The following is a 22,451-nucleotide window of genomic DNA, read 5'->3' as shown; positions in this document are numbered from 1 at the left end:
GAAATGCTTGTGCCCTCACGTACTCTCTAGGAGAAAAAGATATCACAAGCTGTCATCTGGAAAGAGGAATAAAGAATCTGAAAATAATAACTGTGCTTTATGGAAACTTACAACCTAATGCTATAAAAAGAAAATCCATCTGTTAATATCCAATAGAGCATCATGGTATAACAACTTGAGACCGAGGAAACCATCTTTGGAGAGAGGATTATGATCGCTCCTCTTTACCCCATTTAAAGCCAGGAGAAGAGAAAATTGACTTAAGCTGCAGTGAAGTAGAGATTTAAGTAATCTCCTTATGAGGACAAAATTTCCTGAGCTGAAGAAAGGTGCCCCAGCTCAGTGAGTCTGTAATAACAAATTGATTCTCATCTGTCGGTGCTAATGTTGTCTGACTGGCAGAGGGGTAGAGTCAATGGTCTTTGGTCTATGTGGGCCTGTGGCTGAATGAGGTGAATGGCAGTCTTGGGGCTGCCTGACCCAGACAATGATGACTTCCCAGCTAAGCCCCGTGTGGGGTTTCCTGAGGCAGAACCACATAGAGGTTTCTTCTTATAAACAAGCCCTGCTGTCTACCTCCTTTAGCTGTGTGTCTTATTTCTCTCTGCCAAGAGAATAAACTCTGTGTTTATTTTCCTTTCCAAGTGTTAGAACATTACATAGGCTATTCACATTTTTAGGTACAAAGAAAAGTAATTATAATATATGAAAGACAATATATGCAACCTAATAGCTGAAAGTTCGCTTTACTGTAGTAAAATGGTGAGTTTCTTTAAGAATTAAATAAGATTTATGAAACATTAAAAAATATGAAATAATGTATATGAAGGCATCTAGCACTATACTAGGCACATATATTGTGTTCATCCAGTCCTATGCAACCTAGGAAAGTTTGTCTTTTCGAAATGCTCAGCAAATAACTGAATTCCGATAGAGTTCTCATCAAACCTATAACGTATATAAATGTTGGGAAAATGTGGCTTAGGAAAAGAGTATGGCTTAAAGAAATATGTATCCTTTTTTCTAATATATATATATATTAGAGAAATCCATTATAAATTAAAAAATGATTATCTGCCGTTTGTTGGTGATAGAAGCAAATTAAAATATATTTTGGATGTAGTTAATCATTATTTACATGACTTTTTAAATTTTTCTAGTAAGTCGTATTAGGTGCAATAGTCAAACATACTTTAATATAAATTCACAAAGAATAGTTCTCCCACTAAATTTGTCCTACTTACAGTTCTTTAAGGTTGGACAGTGTCCTGATTGCAGTGGGGAATTCATCAAGATTATTATAATTTAAATCTCTGAAAATAAGTAAATAATATGTTCAGTTTTTCACTTAAAAATTCATATATATTACATTTACAAGGAACGTTAACATGCTCTTCCCATGGACCAGTATCATTGATAACAATTCTCATTCCTTTTCTTAATGAAGAGAGATTGTGTTGGTTGGCTGACCACCATCATTCCACAAGTATCTGCACTAAAATGGTCATTAGACTGGTCATGAGAAATTTCAAAGAGTCACGGCTCAATGGCACTGGGCATTAAAGGAAGGGAGGGGACATACAGCAGTGTGAATGTCCAAGCGGGAGGGACACTTGGCCAGGTGTTGGCGGCTGGCCGCTGTAGCTCTTCACCCGAACCCTGCTCACCAAGCTGCCAGCTAGTCTGTACCCTCCTCGGGGCTCTTGAACCACATCCACTTTCCGGTCCCCTCCTCCATTCTCTGACTTTGTCCCACTGCTTTTCAGATGTCCTAGAGGACATCTAGGAGAGTGGCTTTGCTCCTGACTCTGGTACAGTTCCTGTCTTTCTCCCAGCCTGAGGTCCAGGATGGTAGCCTGCTTTTGGAGAGGCTTATGTGGTACAGGGTACTCTCAGGAAGAACCTCAGGTCTAGAATTTCCACACGGTCACAAATAAAGATTCAGATCCAAAGGGTGACGTCTGTGAGGCAAAGCTCTCTATCATCCTTCCTGCATAGAGACGGAATGGCCAAACAATCTCAAATCATTCGTTTCTCTGTTATGACACAAGTGGCTTTTCAGTTCCATTACTCACAAGCGCTTTATAGACTTAACTCCACCGTTTATCTACATCTCCATATGAAAAAGTAATTGCCTCCTTGTCTCTGGGAACGGCAGATTTCCCAGATGACGCAGAAAAACCTTTTGGTCAGGCAATCAGATGTGGTTAGATCTTCCTCTGTGGGGAAGAATTCCTATTTAACTTTAAGAGAGAGATAATTTGACCAAGTTAAACATGAATCAAGATTCCTACTTGTCTGGCACAAACCATCCTTAAGCTATACAGCAGGCAGGAAACTTGTGTCTTTTGTGGACATAAATTTTCTTCCTGTTTGTAAATCTCTCCAGATGCTCTGTTTTGATTAAACAAGGATTGGGTCCTTATAAATTACTTAGATTTCTAGTGAGGGAAAGGAAGAGGTTGGGAATAACCAATCTACTGAGCCTCTGTAGCCCTGGGCAAGGCGAGGGAAGAGGGGACATTGAGACTCACATGAATTTGCCCTGAATGCATGTACTGCATGAATTTGCAATCCTGGGTCCTTACCTCAAGCGCCCCGTGGGGGGGGGGGTGAGGAAGACTATTTATGGAAATACCTATCAAAGCCCATCTTGTTTTTATGTTCCTGTTGTGTTGAAAAGGACTGGAAGGTTCTATCCATTGCTAATATTCCCCAGCCCAGCCTTTGTGTAAATAAGGGAGATGTTCTAATTTTTCCAAGCCGCTGATGGGAACAGCTTGCCTGTGCCTTTAAGTCGACTTCAAAGTCCGGCCTGGACAAGTTCACCTTTGGCATCTCCTTATGAGGATGATTCCTCCTCTCTAAGAGGAAGCACAGAGTGACTTAAGCAACCCTGGAAGGACAGCTGTTAGGTCCTGCAGGAAATGAGTGGACCCAGATCTGGTTAGAAGCTAAATTGACCAGGTACAAAGTGCTAAGCTCTGTATGCAAATGAGCAAGGGCTCCAAAGCCATACGAGATGTGGTCTTTGGTCACGTCCTTCTGCAGTCCTGGTCAGAGCCAGTGTTGTAGATTCAGCGGCGCTGTGTGGCTTATTACACTTGAGTGTTAAAAACATGGAGGTGAGGAGGGCGCAGCTGGAACCACTTCCTCTCCCAGCACACAAGGTGATCTCACTGCCCGTGAGCACCCTCATTAGGCCTCTTACTCAACAGGGCGATGAACAGCAGCCCCTCCCCTAGGAAGCAGCTCAGCCCTGGGGAGGCCCGTAAGAACTGTTCTCGCTGTGGCTCTGGGTGGTCAGCTGGCTGGACTCTATGTATTTTTATTACAGACCAACGCAGAACTGAGGTTTTGACCCACTCTTTGGAAGTAGGGTATAGTGGTAAGCATGGATTTTGGAGTCAAACTAGGGAAGGAAGCAAATCCCAGTTATGCACTGACTGGCTATGTCGTGTTGATAAAGTAACTTAACCTTACTGGAGCCTAAAATGGTATGGTAGCACCTGCTCTCATGGGATGCTTGTAGGAGTGACTGAAACAATGTATGCTGAGTGCTCAGTGCGATATTGCTTAGAGATACACTCAATAAATGTACTACTGTTACTACTTTGTAGACTTCCGAGTTGCTTCAGCAGGAAGCTTCACCATTTGCTAATGAGATGCCTGTTCCTTCTGGATTGGACAGAGTTTGGCATTTGCTACTCTGCATCCTCTCTTTCGGGGGGGGGGGGGGTTGGACCAGACTCAGGGAGAGTGAGCCTGAGTGACAATATGGAACTGATCCTCGACAGAACACATTCCTAAGCAAACAGTCACTGCTCAGTAGAGGACATCTCATTTAGCTTATAAGGATTCTAACTAACTTATCACTCTTGATAGAGTAAAATAAAATCTGTTTTGTTGCTCAGCTCTGTAGGGTGTGTGTGGGTTAGATGCAGCCACTGTAAATTTCTGTTTAAGCTCGGGCAATTAACCAAACCAAACAGCAAGTCTGACTTTAAGGCTATTTCGATTCCTTCAGAATAGTCGTGAAAACACTGAAAAAAGGGAAACAAATAAAAGGTCAACTCACAGAGTCTCCAGGCTATGGAGCCCATCAAAGCATTTCTTTCCCAGGGAGCGGATTCTATTGTTGTGGAGATGCCTGCAGGAGAACATTACTGACAGTCACGGAGGCACACTGCACATGGAAACCTAGGCACAACGCTTTGATTGCTGAAATCCAAAGAAACTTATGCTAAAGAATGCACTGATTATATATAAGAAATGCTTTGTTTAACGTTTTCGTTTGTTTGTTTTAAAGGCTATCCGCCCCGTTCACTCTTACCACAGATGATTCTATACCCCAGAATTTAATAGGCAGTCACAGTTTTACCTTTTGGGTTTGAGATAGCATGGAGTGTATAATAATCACGGAGTGAGCAACGAGACTGATAAAAGTAAATTCAGGTTGTTCAGTGTGGCTTTGGGATGTAGGATACTAAATAGAGAGTCTGACCAACACTGACAAATGGAGGATGGAAGGAAGGTCCTAGGTTTACTAAGCACATTTTCTATTAAAGCTGATGGCTTATCATGGCTACATTCCCAGGGTGGGGCTACAGGTTAAGAGGAAACAACAATCTCAGCCACAGAGAATGGCGATCAGATGTTTTGGCTGCCCAAGGAGAGTAGTTATCTTGACATAGTATAAATGGCTCTAATTATCATCTTTGGCTCAATGGTTAAATTGGTTAGGTCAGGGCCAGTGAGAACAGCTGTGTGCATAACTGAAAACCGGACCAAGTCCCAAAGGGGTTTTTGGAAAATGGGCTTAAGGACAGGGGGAAAAAGAATAGCTGGATCTCTGTAAATTCATTCCCTCTAGTGGAGGGAAAAATTAAAGCACCTACCCAGCTTCTGGTGGGATAGAAGCATCACCTTTGTATGTGAAATTCAGTATGGAAATTTGTTACTATCACCCCACATGTCCTATCCTTTCAGACTAAGGTTTTCATTCTAATAAATATATGTTGGTTTCATGTGACATCTTTGTGACATTTATTGAGGATTTTTTACATGCAACACATGAGGAAAGAGGGTTGAGGGGAGCCTAAAAAGATGGATGAGATGCTGGCCAGCCGTCAAAGGAGTATATACTGCAGTGCAAGACACTGACGTGTCATCAGGAAAAGTGGAGTGATTGAAGACAGCGATGGGCTGGTGGGGGGCATGGAGCAAAGCCAGAAATAGTGCAGAAGATGCCTTCCACGAAGTCTCCATGCAAACTGCTCTTAGAGGCTGTCAAGCAGCTACTGTTGTCCTATATCAGGATTGCCTGACATAGTTATACACGTGGGACATCCTTCTACACTCTTGAACTGATTAGTTTTCAAACTATTACTTGAGAATCTTTTTGATTTACTTGAAATAGTGAAATCTGGACCTCAAAGGAAAAAAGCCATACAAATGCATAGCTCGCTGTCAAGGGTTCATTCCTTGCTTTTGTTCCCTTGGAAGGGGGTCAAGAAGTTCTTATTAAATAATAAGAAGGGCATATTTCAATTTGACCTGCATTATAAGTTATTATCAGAAATAAGGGATTTTTTTTATTAACTTCGGTCGCAGGACTAACCATATAGTGTGGTGATTACCGGTACAATACACAATGGCTTCCCTAAGACAGAGGTCATATTTTGTTATCTTTGAATGCCTAGCAGTGCTTGGCCCTTGGCAGGTGCTCGATAAACGCTGTTTGATTCTTTTACACAGTTAGAACATTTGTGAGTCATTTTGGGGGGTTTTCCCTCCCTTAAAATGTCCCTATTTAAAGTCTGAAGGGCTATCTGTTTAAGGTCAAGGTCTTACAGTGAATTACAAGGTGTTACAGTGAATTTAGAAACTGTTAAAAGAGAGAGGAAAAAAATCAATAAAACTTACAGAACCACCAAGCTGGAGAGGTTTCTAAAGGCGTAGTCTGGTATGTGTTGTATTTTGTTCAGGGCCAAGGTCATGGCCTGCAGCGCTGATAAACTTCTGAAAGCCTGGACAGGGATTTCTGTCAGAGCGTTGTCATCCAGCCACAGGTGCCTCAGAGAATACAGGCCACTGAAACAGCTGGGGGGCACGGAGCTGATGTGGTTGGCATCCAGACGCCTGGGGAAGAGAGCAAAGCAAGAGGAGAAGAAGAGAGCGAAGCCCAGGCACAAGATGCGCCTTTGCAGGAAAGCCTCAATCTACTGATTAATAGGAGAGAAACAGGACCCCCTGACACCCGGAGCATTCTGCTCTCCTGGTAGCCTCTTCTCACTCATGAGTAGAACCACTGCTGTACAATTCCACAGTGCCGTGATTCTCTTCCAGCCTTGTGGATAACATGCTTTCCGGCAGGGAAGTGGCCTCCCCTGGGGTTTCAGCGTGATCTTTTAGCTTCCCTTTCTGACACCAGGAGAAAGACACCTTCTCTCCTCCTTCCCACCCCAAGACAAACAAATGCTGTTACTTTCCTGGACTGTTTTGAACGTACAAAACATACTTATTGACTGGCTCTGGGAAAAGATTATTTCAGTATTTGAAAGGGACCAAATAATTTTTACAAGGCTGTCAGAGGCATGCCTCAGGGAGAAGGGAGGTGCCCCCCCCTTTTCTTACTATTGTGCTGAAAAGCCTAAACCTGCAGGCTTTCTTGCTCATCTGAACCAAAGACATTGAGCAGATGTTTGTTTTTCTTGACATTTTAAATGAACAATAAAATTAACAGCTTTCCCAGTTTTTGCTTGCTTTTTCTACACACTGCTTTTTTTTAAAAAATGGGGAAATACATCTAAAAATAGGTCTAGTTAATAAGCTGTTGCAGCTTCAGAGCCAGCAGAGGGAGTGCAATACATTTATTTCACCCTAATCCAACATAAACAATGGCTGTAATGACAATGCCTTAACTTTTCATATTGAAGTGACCAGGCAGGCACAAATTGAAATTTCCTGTAAGGTGCATAAACAACAGAACCATCAACATTCAGCTATGCATCCAACAGCCCTCATTCATTTTTTCCAGTCTGTTCTCAAGGCTCACTCATTGGTTTGCATTTTCAAAGCTAGGATTAAAGAAAGAGAAGAGTTGTGTTTTAAGCAGCGCATGTATTAGGAAGGATTAGAAAATCACGAGTGGATTTTGAAAAATGTTTTAGGAAGCACTTAAGACTAAACAGATGCAGGAAGCACACAAGGATCACAAAATAATCCCCTGCAGACCAAGTTTAAACAGTTTAGAAATAGAGTTCTCTGTGGTAGGGAGCTAATCTCAATGGAAAGCAGCTCCTCACTTTTGGTCACACATTTCACTCCACCCATGCCCTCGCTCCTGCTTCTGCTGACTGAATGGGGAGGGATGCCCTCAAGGTCCTGGGCCAAGTTTTTTTTTTTTTTTTTTTTTTTGCGGTACGCGGGCCTCTCACTGCTGTGGCTTCTCCCGTTGTGGGGCACAGGCTCCGGACGCGCAGGCTCAGCGGCCATGGTTCACGGGCCCAGCCGCTCCGCGGCATGTGGGATCTTCCCGGACCGGGGCACGAACCCGTGTGCCCTGCATCGGCAGGCGGACTCTCAACCACTGCGCCACCAGGGGAAGCCCTGGGCCAAGTTTTGATACTGAGATAAGGTCACTTGGAACAAACAAGTCCGGTGTCACAGCCCACTCACAATTAAATTTCCAGTAGAACAACTATCATTGCAGGCAGCAGAAATGCAGTTTCCAAATATCTCAAGGTTCTGTCTACAAATGGAACTGGAAAGGTTAGACGAACTCAACACCATCTCTTCCCCTTATTCCAGCAACAACATGCTCGGCCCGTGTTCAAATAAGGTATAATGTCATCAGGGCATGAGGAGGTGCTTGATTTTGTTTGACTAAGAGTAAAGCACATATGTAACTCTCCTTAATGACTGCACTGATTAAAGCATGATGATTTTATTTAAATAATATGAATTTCCGAGTTTTAGTTGACGTACTGATGATTGCTAGTTGCTTATGCGTTGAAACTACAAGTGCTTCTAAGTCCTGAAAAGGACTGACATTCAGGTTCAGTGTAGCCATCAGGTTACATGTACGGAAAAGGCTTTCTCTGCATTGAGTCACAGGCTTGTCTTTTTCGCTATTTAAGTTACTACCAAAATTTCTGCTGGATCTTGAAGTGACCCTGGTATCAGTTTCCACTGTTAAAAAGTCCATTTCTCTGGATAGGTGTCTTTTATGAATCATCTCCCACCTCCAATAAAAAGGATGTAATCTGGCTTCTACACCATGATCTTAGAGCAATTTGCTATCTAAAATGAGTAGGACAGGGCAATTCTTCACGGTCCTAATACTCCAAATACTAATACACCCTGACCCAGTACTCAGGTATCCTGAGTGCAGCATTAAGCTTTTCTCTTTCTCAACAGTTTCTTCATCCAAGAAGCTCCCCATAAATGGTATTCCTTCTCAATGCGGTGTTTTTGAAGTCCACGTCCACCTGGCTGCAGTGGTCCAAACCTATTTCAGAAAGTGGTATATTGTTCACGCTCAGAGGTATTATCTGAGTCAATCTTAACAGAAGATCCCAAGGCAAACCAGAGTATAGAATTCATCATCCAGCCACTCATACAGGTAGTTCTTACAGAGCAAGGTTAAGACTGTGGACAAAGCAGCTGGCAGGGCACGAGTTGTGCCTATTCAGTGAGTAAACAGAAAGCTCATATTATGTCAACCTGGTCTGGTGGGACAGCTGGGCGTTTTCTATTCATATGCTTGAAAATGCAATTGTTAAGCACTGGAGTGTAAGTAAAACGCGAGAACACAGTACATGAAAACACACGTAGAAATGTGGTTCTATAATATTATCAGGAGCAACAAGAATAACTACATTATACGGCTGCACTTTATAAGGGTTTTTTGGTTTTCATTTCTATTTCCTGCAAGTCACAAAGGTGTGTGTGCGCACGCAGTCAGCTCAGAATCTGTGAATCAGTGCAGAGGTTTGGGATGAGAAATTTTGGGTCCAAATCAGATAACAGCTGTATGACCATGGCCAAGTCAACAGACTTCAGCATTCACATCTGTAAATTGGGGGTAACTCTATCTTACTAAAGAAAAGAACACAACAAGACTTTGTAAACTATAAAGCACCTTAATGATTTTTAAATCATTACTGCTTGAAGTGGGTTAACAGTTTGCATTTTTGTTTTTTGACCATAAAACCAGTCAGAAAAAAAGAAGTCAATTAAAATTTCCCCTTAGTCAAAAGTTGGTTAACATGAGTGCCAGCTTGTCAGTGAATTTCAGTTCTGAGACATGCAGACTACTTCTTTCATCCCTCATAACAGAAATGATGAAGAGGTGTCTGCGATCAGACACCCCTACTTTTCAGCCTTCAGTATTATCATTATACGTACGTGTGTGTGTGTTTATCTATATCTATCTACCTATCTATCTATCTATATCTCAGTATCACAAAGGGCAAATAGTTGTGTTCCTGATACATTACTAAAGAGTACATCTTCACTCTGAAGGCAAAGAAGAAGTGGTGACATGGGATAGATGGCACATTCTCAGAGAAAGTTCCTAGCAGTGATCTTGGCATTTAAGTATCCATCAGTAACGGGGTAGAGGCAGCATAAAGCCTGCAGTGCAGTTAGGTGTAGCAAAATGAAACACTTTAACAAAGGGAGTGGCCTCACCTTCTTCTGGACAAACAAACCTCTTAATTATGATCTTGAAATGCAATCTGAAAAGTAATCACTATGTAGGAAATGGCACCCATTTTATGCTCTGTATGTTACTTATAAGTTACAGAAAATGATAGATAAAATAAAATGTTACCCTACTTCCTATGTCACATGCAACCACCTACATAATGAGCATATGGTAAACTGGAAAGCGCACTGAGTTAGGAGAATTAAGACACAAATTTAAGTCAAGACTCTGTCACTTATTAAATTCTGAGATTAGGGGCATTCTTATTAATTTCTCTGAGGGTCAATTTTCATATCTGTAAAGCAGAATCACAACATGTCACAAAATTGCTATGGGAATTAAATGAGAAAAATATATGCAGAAGGGTTTTGCAAACATTAAAGCACTCTACAAATGATAGGCTTATTACTGGAGAAAAATCTTCACATTTAGGAAGTAGTATCATTCCCCCACCCTGAAGTTTCTTTTGTTTGCTCTGAAGCATCTTAATCCTTTGTAATTTCAAATCTCTCTATCGGAGATTGCCATTTTTTTTTTTTTTTGGTCATACAGACTGGCAGGATGGCTGATTTTCTACTCACTGTACATCCTTAATACATATGTCCAGCACTGCATGTTTTGATTGGTGTTATAGGAAGGCTTCCTTCACAGAGAAAAGGAGATGCACACATCTTTTGTGTTTCTCCAGCAAAGGTCCAAAAAGTCCCCAAAGGCAAAAATGGCTGAGGAAAAATATATCCTCTAGTGCAAGAACAGAATTTTTATTAACTATGAGCCTCTGCAGTGCCACTTAGAGGACCACAAGTGATGAGAAATGGATTCGTCATGGCTTTTGGGCATACGTTGAAACTCCTTCTCTGGAGGGAAGCCTGGAGGTCGGAGGGCTTTACCATTGCCAAAAGGGATTCTACTGCACAAACTGCTGGGCCAAGGGGGCTGTTTCTCAGGGACTCTGGGTTGTCTCTCCTCACCACTGGCACCTGGTTAGGACCATCCATTTCACCCTGACAGGCTTCAACAACTTTGAGTATCCAAGGTAAGCATTTGGAGTCTGAATAACTTCACTCCCAGAAAGTTTCTGGATTACTAAACCTATGAGAAACGTCTCACCTTCCCCCAAGTGATCTTCAAGATCTGCATAAAACTATTTCTCTGGGATGGGGGTGTCGTGTTGTCTCCAGAGTGAACACCCTAATAATGGATGTGCTGTGGAAAGGTCAGTCTGATAGCTGTGTGCAAGAGGGGCTGGGGGGACAGGAAGTGATCAAGGCAGTTGCAGTCATCAGGGTGAGAAAGGAGGAGTGTTTTAAAGAAGTATGGGAATGTGGAGGAAGGCCTGGTATGAAGGATGCTAAATAAGTGGGTCTGACCAAACATGGTGATTTGCTAGATGTGACCAGAAGGGAAGACAAAGAAGCTATGGTGGTTTAGAGTTCTGGGCAACTGGGTGGAGGGAACCATGCAGGGATGAACGTTACCCAGTATTATACAAAATAAAGATAAAACAGAACTGCATGTTCACTGTGAATACAGTTCTGTAATATCAGTGTATCTTATGTGAGGAGGAGCTGGAACGTAACAGGCAAAAAAAAAAAAAAAAAAAAAGCTTATTTTCTTAACTTCTCTCTCTGAAGTTTTTCCCTAATGTTTTCATGCATAAAAGCTTAATTTTACACATTTTCTCTTTTAAAAGAAACATTTTGCCTATATGCTCCACACTCCTGAAAGGAATTTTTGCTTTATAGATGGCATTATAGTAGGGATTAGAGAATCTATGAGGTCATTCTTGCTATTGTTTCTCCAGAAAATAGCCCTTTACATATATCTTGTATATGCTACCTTGCCAATGTATCACACAAACTTATACCTTTGTTTGAGAATGTCTTTGATGAGCCATTAACTACAAAAAAGAAAGCGTTAGTCAAAAGATAACCCATTGATATTGGCTAATTCCCATCTCAGATGACTGTAATATTGTCAATTATTAACATGGATGACTGGAGGAAAAAAAAGGCAAAGGTGTGAAGAATGCTGCAGCTGCAGGTATAATACAGCTTATGGGGACTCTTACAATAAACAGAGCTATGAAGCACAGCATTTGACACAGCTATTTTATATTTGGATGAGCATTTTTCTTCGTAAGTTTTAAACGATCAACCCTCTTGTACACACATTTGTACATTTTATGAGACCATTTTGAACAATTCCTGAAGAGTCAAATGAACACAGTGATTTAGTTCATTTATAAAATTTTAAGAAATGAAAACAGTTTCCATTATTATCTAACTTTTACTATGAAATGAAAAGCATGTAGTTCCAAGCTTGTATATAACACAATTTGACCAATTCCCTAAAGTCTTTGTTATGGTGAAATTTTACTGAATTTTATTGCACTGAAACCAGTGGATCATTGGAATTGAATTTGTCAGATCATTATAATAATACTATCTGGATAGAATTTTATCTATATGAACTCTTACAGATTGAATTCGTATTGATTTATATGAATTCTTCCTAATAATGAGTCATTTTTATTGTTAGTATTGTTTTTTAATATTTATGAATCATGACAATGTGGAATTCCACCTTCTAATGAAATTTCCCATCTATAACCTAGGAAGATACTAAGCATATAAACACCATGATTGCTTATATGGGAATTTTTTCTTCCATCTTTCTATTCTCCATCTTATTTACTGGTAAACTTAATGTAACACCAGGAAGAAAATTTATTGCTTTAGACTTGTCTCTGAAAAGGTAAAAAAGTTTTTTCCATCTTTGCAGCTTGGGGAGAGGGAAACTCTATAGGTTCATTGAAGTGTAGTAACTTAGAGACTAGTCCCAACTCTAGTTTCTGTAATTACCTACAGATGGACAAAACCACTAATGGTGATTGAGGTCAACTTCTTTCACCAAAAAACAAACCCTGGAGTTCTAATTATAACTTTTCTTGGGAAGGGTCAGATATGCTCCTGTCAGAACTAATAGTCATATCATTTATTCTTTCTCTTGGATGATTACCAGGAGTTTTTGCAGGATTAAAAAATATATTTAGTTACAAAAAAAAAAAATAATGTAGAGACTAGTCAGCTGGCTCGACTAGTAGCCGGAAGAAGTGTCTAATAGAACCAAACCTCTGCCTCTCTGGCATCACTGGGAAGTACAAGACTCCAATGAGAAATATATTTTAAAGTCAATTTACATGGAGTTGCTCAGTTTCTCCGAGGTCCCCATGGCTGTGAATTTTTTAACAGGGAGATGATCTACAGCCAAAGTAACATGAGCGTTGATTTCTTTAGCTTCATTTTTCTCCATAGAAAACAAAGACCTCCTTTTTGTCAGGAGCACCGTTAGTCTCCCAGCTACCACCAGGATTCGAAATCCGGGGGTCATTTTTGCATCTTCCATTGCTGTCCAGACTAACATTCACCAAGGTCTCTCCATTTATCTTCATCTCCAAGAGTGTCGACTTCCACTGCCTATTAAGTCTCTTATCTCTTAACACCTGCGTCACTGCAACAGCCTCTAGCTGGTCCTTTTGCTTTTGATCTCTTATCTCTTCAATTAATCCTGCAGGCTGCTGCCAGACGAGTCTCCCTACAACTGGGCTCTATGTCACGCCCGTTAGGAATCCACAGTTCTCCCATGTTACCATTCCTTTTAAACCCAAATTTTCCATTCTTATATTCAAAGCTCATCCACCTTATCTAGCTAAACTTTTCTCTTATTTCTGTGTCCCAGTCAAGTCCCTTTTGTAGCTTCTTCCCACAGTATCTCTGAGCCTTGTGTTCAGGAACATCCTCTCATTCCTGCCTAATCTGAATCTCATCAACCTGAGACAATATTATGGTTCCTCTCTCAACCCTCTTCTTGAAGTGGGGAGTCCTCAGCTAAGCCAATGGGAAAGCTAAATCTTGTAGACGGATCAACTTCAAAATCCCTCAAGGAAACACTGGGACCCAACTCTTAGGGAGGGCAGGGAGGAAAAACCAGGGTACAGAGATAAGAGTTGGGAGCCAGGGAGATCAGTGAACGCAGGCTACAGTCAAAGCGGGGGAGATTAGCTGATCTTGAGCAGCTGTTTAGAACATCATTTAGAGTTGGATGCTTTGGTTCAGTTCAACAAGTATTTCTTGGGTGCTTTCTTTGCAGGTACAGTACCTGGTGCTGGAGATCTAGCAGTAAACCAGGCAGACATGGTTTATAGAGCATGTTTGCTAAAGGGTAGTCAGTCAAATCATTACAATGAAGTGTTAGGTAACAGGAAATGCGTGGTAGAAGGACCTAACCTAAGTTTCAGTTTTCTTTGAGATCTAGATCTGGATTTCAAGCTGCCTATGTGACATCTCTACTGAGTTGTTCTTCCTTAAACAAGACATTTGGTTTTGAAAATGTTCAAGACCAAACTCATTATCTCCCCAAATGTCATGCTCTACCAGCATTTATCTCAGTGATGGGTCTCAGTAAATATGTGATTATATAAACCAGGAATTTAGGAATCATCCTCCACACCTCTTTCTCCTTCATTCTTTGTAGCCAATTCATTACCAAATACTGCTAATTTCATCTAAAAATTTCTCAAATCCATTTCCCTTTCTCCATCTCCACTGCCCCCATCCTGACAAAGTTCTCCTTTCTCTCCTAGACTATTTCAGTAACACAGAGCCAATCATGCCCTTTCCTATTCAAAATCTTCCAGTGGATTCTCACTGCTTTTACAATAAAGACTAAAATTCGTGACATGTCCCAAAGAGCTTTCAAGGGGTCTGGACCCCACCCGCCTCACTAGGCTCTTCTTGCACTTTTCCCACCTCATGCTTCCTGCTTTGGCCACACTGATCTTGTTTCTGATCCTTGATGTACCAGCTCCCCTCTCCCCGCACCATCACTGCAAGGTTTTGCACATGTAGTTCCCTTTGTCTGGAAAGTTCTTCCCTCTTCTCTTTGTCTAATCAACTCTTACCTTTGCAATATGAACAAGATACCCTTTTCTCACCTATAGTTTCCTCATCAGGAAAGTGGAGACAAGTTCCATCTTCCAGGTAACGAGGGAAGAGACAACCAAATGCATAGGGAAACACTAAAGAAGTCTGACTGGTCCACACATGAATAAATATTGCTCTCGTCCCTTCCTCAATTTCTTTATTTCTGTTCTGAAGCTTTACTAGTTTTCCTCCTTTTTGTAAACCTCCATAACCATATACCTAGAGGTACTATTCGTTTCTGTCAGGTTCCTTCCCCTCACATTAGTGCATTCTGTTGTGTGCCCATTCTCTGTAGTGGATTCGCTCAGGGAAGCACGATAGAGTAGTACTAAAATTGGCAGATTTTGGAGCCAGAATTTTTATCTGGTCTTACCTCTAGCCTGACTCTATTAAAGCCAAATGACCTTGAGAAGGTCAATTAACCTTTCTGAGTTTTCTCCTTCCTCATCACTAAGGAAGGGATAATCTTGGCTCCCACCTCATGAGGTTTCTTCGAGGGTGAAGTGAGGTGATGCAGGTGAGAGTTTTAATAAATATTGACGGCTCCTGCTTTTATAACCGTGGGTGTTTTTGATTTTGTCCTTGTCCTGTTCCTATACTTTGCTGCTGCTTTTTTTTTTTTGCGGTACGCGGGCCTCTCACTGTTGTGGCCTCTCCCGTTGCGGAGCACAGGCTCCGGATGCGCAGGCTCAGCGGCCATGGCTCACGGGCCCAGCCGCTCCACGGCATGGGGGATCTTCCCGGACCGGGGCATGAACCCATGTCCCCTGCATCGGCAGGCGGACTCCCAACCACTGCGCCACCAGGGAAGCCCCCCTTTTGATCTTTTAATCTTATCCTCTCGGTTATCTCCCGTTGCTTTCTTTTCTTCCGCTCCTTGTCTTCTGTTACTTCCTTCCCACTGTTTAGCCTGGGTCTGAAACCCAATAGGCTCCTGGACATCAGCAGTGGAGAACTGCTGCTGGTTCCAGGCTTGCCTTACTTTCTGCTCGGCACTGCGAGCCCTGCCTCTTCCTCCTCACCTCCTCTTCCTGCTTATTCTCTTTCTGGATTATTAGTAGCAAAACCCTACTATGAAGAGTTGAGGTGAAGTTATTGACATTTCACAGGGTCCAAGGAGGGGGGTGTCTGTAGCCCTTAAGCTGACGTCACAATAAGATGCTCAGGCAGATCTTGTTCCAGGCAGGAGTTATATATTCTTCTTGGCTTTTAAAATAATGTCTTGTACTCTAAAGAAGATTATTAGCTAATTGGAGAATAGAGAGAATGCTAAAGACATGTCTAATTCTCCCTTCATTTTCTACTTACCAACTCATTATTTTTGTGATTGTGCATTTTCCACAGTTAGTTTTGCTAGTGCAGACTTGGCATGAAAATCAACATGTATTAATATCCTGGTTAACTGGACAAACATGAATGTGTCATTCTCTTTGATCACCTTGAACTTCCACTAATGACAGTGAGGTGCTTGAACATCATTAATGACAATAAGTGAAGCAACGATTTTTTTCATAAATCGATTTCTTAACTACTATTATTATTATTATTTTTTTCGGTACGCAGGCCTCTCACTGCTGTGGCCTCTCCCGTTGCGGAGCACAGGCTCCGGATGCGCAGGCCCAGCGGCCATGGCTCACGGGCCCAGCCGCTCCGCGGCATGTGGGATCTTCCCGGACCGGGGCACGAACCCACGTCCCCTGCATCGGCAGGCGGACTCTCAACCACTGCGCCACCAGGGAAGCCCGATTTCTTAACTATTAATACAAAGGTGTGAGGTTATGGGAGGGTTAAGTTTTGAGTTTCCATCAAATCACTGTAATCTGATCCCAGTCCACAAATGACTATGATGCCCTAAGTTTTTTGGTGAAATCCAATTCACTGTGAATTCTGATTACATTTCCTATTCCTTTCCAAGAAACAGAAAGGAAATTAAGTTATATTTGATTACATTACAAAAGGCCAACTGGTGTCTGGGCTGTCATTGCCTTGTCGGAAGCCTAACGTACATATTGTACAGGGGCAGGCTCTGGGCTACCGGGCTCTGGCACATGGACAAGCCCTCTTATTCTTTAGCTAAGCAGTTTGTAAGCAACAGCAGAGTTCAAAGAACACAAATGTACCTATGTGTTTTCATTATGAACAAAGCCAAATATTTGTTGTTTACATGGAATCAATGAAAATTACATCCCTTGAAATATAAGTATAATTTGTTTCTTACTCAGAGCAAGGTTACCAAGTTCAATATAAATCAAGTTTCTTAAAGTTTATTCAATGAAGCCAAGTCTGTATGGGTGGGGCAAAGTATACCCATGATCTATTTCAGTAGTTCTCAACCATTTTTGGTTTGTAGACTGCTTTGTTCATGTCATAGATGCTAAAAATTTTAATTCTCAAATGCACCATGTATATAAATCCCCTGAGGATTTTGTTAAAATGAAGCTTTTGATCAAGCTAGACAGAGATGAGGCCCAAGGTTCTGCATGTCTCGGGAGGTGTTGATGTTGTCGGTCCATGGACACATTCGAATAGCAGGATAATACAGCATGTGGCCTTCTAACTTTATCTGCCCCAGATTGTCAGCAGAACTAATAGGTAGATGTGAGCTATTTCAATTAAGCACAAACAAGGCGACTTTTTGAATAAAAGGCCCATTACTTTTATTTCATATTAGTTTATACTGGAATGCAAAATATGGACTTTGTTATTATTTCAAGTTTGAAGAGTTCAGGAGGATATTTGCAAATCATCTTAGGACACTCATTTTCCCAATCTTCATTTAAGAAGTACTTACCTATATCATTAAACCAGTTAGAAAACACTGATGTTTGGGTCTCCTACTCAGAGGTTCTGATTTTCATTGGTCTGGGGTGCAGCCCAGGCTTCCAGACTCTCCAGATGATTCTTCTTTGCAGCCGGAATTGAGAAGCCCCCCTTTAGAAGTTGCAAAGCCAGGAACGCATATGGTGATGCACTCCCAGCCCCTGGGGAATGCAGAGTGTTCCTTAGAGAGTGAATGAATAATACAAGGAAAAGAATAAAGTGGAGAAAAATAGAGTGAATTCAAGAAAGAGAAAAGAGGAACCATTAAAAAAAGGGCTAAGTGGAGGTCTAAGGGTTGACTGTAGTCCAAGAAGAGCTGGATAGGTAGCTGAACGGAAGCCTCCCAGGTGTCATGGATGAGACAGGTTTCACCCTCTTTGTTATTTGTGTTGATATGAAAGTAGCACGGAGGCTGAAGTACGCATGCAAAATGAACGGACAATGGATAAGGAATGCACGTTTGCAATGACCATTAGGCTCAAAGCTGTTTTTATTTTTGGAATTGCTTGAAGGAAGCGGGAGAAATACTATTAAACACCTTGCGTCTGGGACAACAGTAAAACTTTAAAAGGGCTCACAGTAGCCCAAACCTCCAGAGTGGGTAGGGGACTCCTTTGGTTGGTACAATACAGTTTCTGTGTGGTTGGTGGTTAAGTGTATGCGTTTTTGAGTCATATCTTCATGCTTATACCAAAGTAGCACAAAAAATGTAAGTGAGACAAAGTGTCATAGCTGCACACACTGCCAACATTCAGCACCTCACATGGTCTGCCGTGCTCTGGGCAAAGGGACCCCGGACAAACATTACATAACTGGCCGATACAATCCGGTGTGCACTGGGGGCTGAAGATCTATCTCGATGCTTCAGTTTGGATGCGATAAGCATCCTGCTAGAAAGTTAACCCTTGGCTTTTTCACAGGGAACACATATTTATAAGGTTTCAAAAGTCATTGTTTTTGTGAACCAGACACCAAATGCAAGAGACACCTGGTGAACAATAAATATCTGGACGGTAAGAAACTAAATCTGAACACCTTGATCAGAGAGGCACCACCCAGTTCGAGCGAACAAAAGATTCATGGTTTTCCCTTTCTCAAAGGGTTCACTTCTGTGGGTGTTCTGTTTGTGATCTTCTTTCAGCTGATAGTGGCTTTTGGTTACAAACTCTTATCCTTCTATCTTCCGCCTGCCTCACAGCTGTTTAAAGATCCTATTGGCCACTGCTATTATCTCGTTTTTCAATTCAGCCATTAGACCCCGTGCCCTGACACAGATAACCCACCTCCAGGGTGTTTTGCTGCTCTGGCTGGTTCTTTCCTTCAGGAAAAGGCTTGTGCCACAAAGGGGGAGTGATACTGTGATGTCATTACAGAGTTCCTGAAAATGCAGCAGACCCACCCCCTGCCACAAAGGGGCTCTTGTGGGCTTGTTTATCTCTAGGCTGGTGAGAACCTAGGAAGTCACTTTGTTCGACTGGAATAAAAAGCTTAAAATGGTCTCAAGTACAGATTTGCTTTCATTAAAAAGAAGAAAAAAGATCAAAGGAAGAAAGTAGCATCTCCAGATCTCACGTTCCTCCTTCTCTTGTATCACTTCAGTAAAAGACATTAAGCAAACTATGTGTAATTGTCAACCGATGTATTCTTTACAATGATGTTCAACTCGAGTCTGCAATATTTATTTGCATTTTATTTGCCTTTTTTATGCATTTATCTCCCTCATCATTCTAGACCAGAAACCACTATTTTGTTTGACAGATGAGGACCTCCAGTGTAAGTAAGATGAAAACATATATTACACATGTGGATATTGGAAATCATGCAACATTTCCAACACACTTATACATTCTGATGAGATGCAGATACTGATCAAGAACTCATGGCATAGTGTTGCCAAATAATCACTGTGAACCACTGCTTACAACCCAAGCTCCGAAACATCTAGCTGGTGAGAAAGTTCTTTGTGTGAGGAATAACTACTTTTTATTCATTCAGAGGTTTTAAATCAGAGGAGGGTGGAAACTCCTGATGGAAAAGTTGTGGATTCAGAGTAAGGAACACCAACACCATTGCTGTGTGTGTTTGTGTGTCTGTGTGTGGTGTGTGAATCTGAGGTATGTGTGTGTATATCTGTGGGACTGTTTGTGAATATGTTTGTACGTCTGTGTGTGGCGGTGAGGAAGCTCCTGGTTAGTAGACTTGCCCAGTATGACTTTAAGAGATACCATTAGATCTTAGCTTCTTGAATTGAGGACCCCTGGTATACATACAGAACTCAAAAAATTAAGCCTTTATTTGACTCAGCAAAATTGCATTACAGGGCAGCTCAGATAATCTAAAAACAGAAGAAACTGAAGGTGCCAAGAGGTCTAGATTTTGACTCTCATTTTTCTAGATAAAAGGAGAAAGTATTATTCCTGATTTGAATTCAGGAGCTAAAATACTGTATAGGGGAGTATAGGACAAGATCCTGGATTTTTGTCCTGTGATACCAACATATACAAGAGGCTTTTCATTGCATGTTTTCTGATTAAGTCTCTGCCCTGAAACCTCAAACCCCAACACTGGTCTCTCTCATACATATTGTTTAATGAGGATGCAAAGAATTGTTGCTCTAATGGAAACTCTCACTGGCAACTTATTTAGGTATGGTCCCCACCCAAGGAACTTACTAAAATGGTCATTTGGACATTTCAATGCTCCTTCCCAAACTGAGAACATGTTGGAATTTCAACTATACTTACAGTGATTGAAGGCTTCGCAAATTCTGTAGAGCTTCTGTGGGTACCTGTCTTAGATGATTATTCTGCAGCATGCTGCACATTGAAACAAATGAAAAAAAAACCATTAAAGACAGCAATAATTAACAATAACTAGCATAGCAGTGTCAGGCACTGTTCTAGGTGTCAGGGAAACAGCTGAGCATCAGGCACAACCTTGGCCTGTGAGGAGTGACAGATAATTTAAAATTAACAAATGAGTATATAACTTGAGACAAGTGATAGGTACTATGAACAGAAAACAAAACATGGATTTGGGATAGATGGTAACAAGGGGTGAGAATTTTATTCTAAAGGTGGTCAGAGAAGATCTCTCTTAGGAGGTGATATTTGAGTAGAGACCAGAATGGCGTCATGGAACAAAACATGGGAACATCTGGAAAGTTACTGAGGAAGAGGGAAGAGCAAGTGCAGAGGCCCTGAGGCCGGAGCTTGCTTGACTTATTAAAGGAGGAGCAAAGGGTCATTGTGACTGAGGAGGAGTAACTGAGAGCAAGAGATTGGGAGACAACCTAAGGACATCTCATGAAGGACTTGCAGGCTTTACTTTAAATGTGGTGATAAGCTCTTGTTGAAGGGTTTAAGTGGGGGGGAATGATGTGATCTTATTTATGTTTTAAAAGAATCACTGTGACGACAATTAGATTAGACAAAATGGAAATAAGGATAAGAGTAGGAGGATATTAAAGATCTTCTCCCTCCTTGTGCATGATCATATTTTGATATAAATTAATGCTTCTTGTGAACAATTACACTTTTGCTCACCTAGGTTCAACAGTTCTGATCAGAACATGGGGACTACAGAATGGAGACACCTGGCAACAGGGAAATAAAATATATCATTGCTAGTGGGAAATAGTATGGAAAAATTCCCACTAGATTTCTTATACTTTGCTACCTCATTCATAAATGTTTATAGTGCAATAATTTTGCAGCCACTCTGCCCAACCCCCAGCCAGTATTTCATGGTCTATGTAAGCCAGAGGCAGGAAACTATTTTAGGAAAGCATTTTTAAAAGACATTTTAAATAAATATTTCTACTTATTAGGTCACAAATTTATACTTGGATTTTCAGAAATAATTTGCCTGGTTCTCTCATCTCCACAATTGAAGCCTCTTTTCATCAGATGACTACCTGGGATTCAACGCCAGGTATGTCTGACTCCGAAGCTTGATGTACTTTCCACTGTCCCTTGCAGCATTCTCTTGAGGAATAATCGTACAAATTCTCAGGTTGTATGCCTTTCACAGTATGATTAAGAGCATGGGTTCTCGGATCTGACTACCTCTTCCCTGCCAGTAGCCCCGTGGCCTCAGGGAAATCATTCAATCTCTCCACGTCTCAGTGATCAGTAATAATATCCACCCCCAGGGCTTATTGTGATGATCTAATGAGCAAAAGTACATAGAACAATACCTGCTGCCTGGTAAGCATTCAATAAAGGTTGGCCCTTTCTGTATAAATTGATAAGTACTCTTCTCAAAACTAATGATATAGTGACATTTTAATTAATGAGAAAATAAAATTGGCCAAAAAAACCCACCTCTATGCCAGTGGTTCTCAAACTTTAGGGGTCATCAGAATTCACTGGAAGGCTTGTTAGAACACTGTTTTCTGTGTTCCACCCTCAAAGTTCCTGGTTCAGTAGATCTGGGTATGGGCCAGAGAATTTGCATTTTTAACAAACTCTCAGGAGATCTTGGTGCTGCTGGGCAAGGCACCACACACTGAGAAGCACCCTATGCTCTGCTAAGTATTTCTAAGAATATTTTCACCTGAACTTGAGGCTACATTGAGATTGGAGATAAGGTCTAAGTTTTGAGTCTTGGCAAGCAAACCATTTACCCTTCTTGACCGTTGGACTTTTATCTGTGTGATGGGAATAGAATAATACCATCTGATTGATAAGTTGTTTGTGGATTACAATATGAAGGCATTTATTACACTTTCATATATGCAAATATGAGCTCCTATCAAATAAGACGTGTAAAATATTTGGAGATCATAAAATTTATGCTCTTCTCACCATGGCTGAGATTCTGTTTTCTAAGGATCATAATTCTGTCACTTGTAATCCAACATTTTTTTTTTTTTTTTTTTGTGGTACGCTGGCCTCTCACTGCTGTGGCCCCTCCCGTTGCGGAGCACAGGC

At 41.3% G+C, this 22,451-nt stretch overlaps 1 protein-coding gene across 6 annotated transcripts in view; it reads right to left on the bottom strand.

Moving 5' to 3' along the window:
• Positions 1–22,451, bottom strand: part of LGR5 (leucine rich repeat containing G protein-coupled receptor 5) — a 119,072-nt gene that overhangs the window by 18,536 nt on the left and 78,085 nt on the right. For 4 of the 6 annotated variants that reach the window (XM_029204955.1, XM_029204951.1, XM_029204954.1 and 1 more), the window contains 4 exons: positions 20,262–20,333; positions 5,926–6,141; positions 4,079–4,150; positions 1,245–1,313 (listed from right to left, as the gene is read on the bottom strand). In XM_029204955.1, the coding sequence (XP_029060788.1) occupies positions 1,245–1,313; positions 4,079–4,150; positions 5,926–6,141; positions 20,262–20,333 (429 nt within the window). The remainder of the gene's footprint in view (positions 1–1,244; positions 1,314–4,078; positions 4,151–5,925; positions 6,142–20,261; positions 20,334–22,451) is intronic. The other 2 variants (XM_029204952.1, XM_029204956.1) reach the window with 1 other exon arrangement.

The sequence above is a fragment of the Monodon monoceros genome, unplaced genomic scaffold, assembly GCF_005190385.1.
Source record: "Monodon monoceros isolate NGI ecotype Baffin Bay Population unplaced genomic scaffold, NGI_Narwhal_1 Super_Scaffold_6, whole genome shotgun sequence".
Lineage (NCBI taxonomy): Eukaryota > Metazoa > Chordata > Mammalia > Artiodactyla > Monodontidae > Monodon > Monodon monoceros.
The sequence above is the reverse complement of the archived record's forward strand: the minus strand, read 5'-3'. Positions and strand labels throughout refer to the sequence as shown.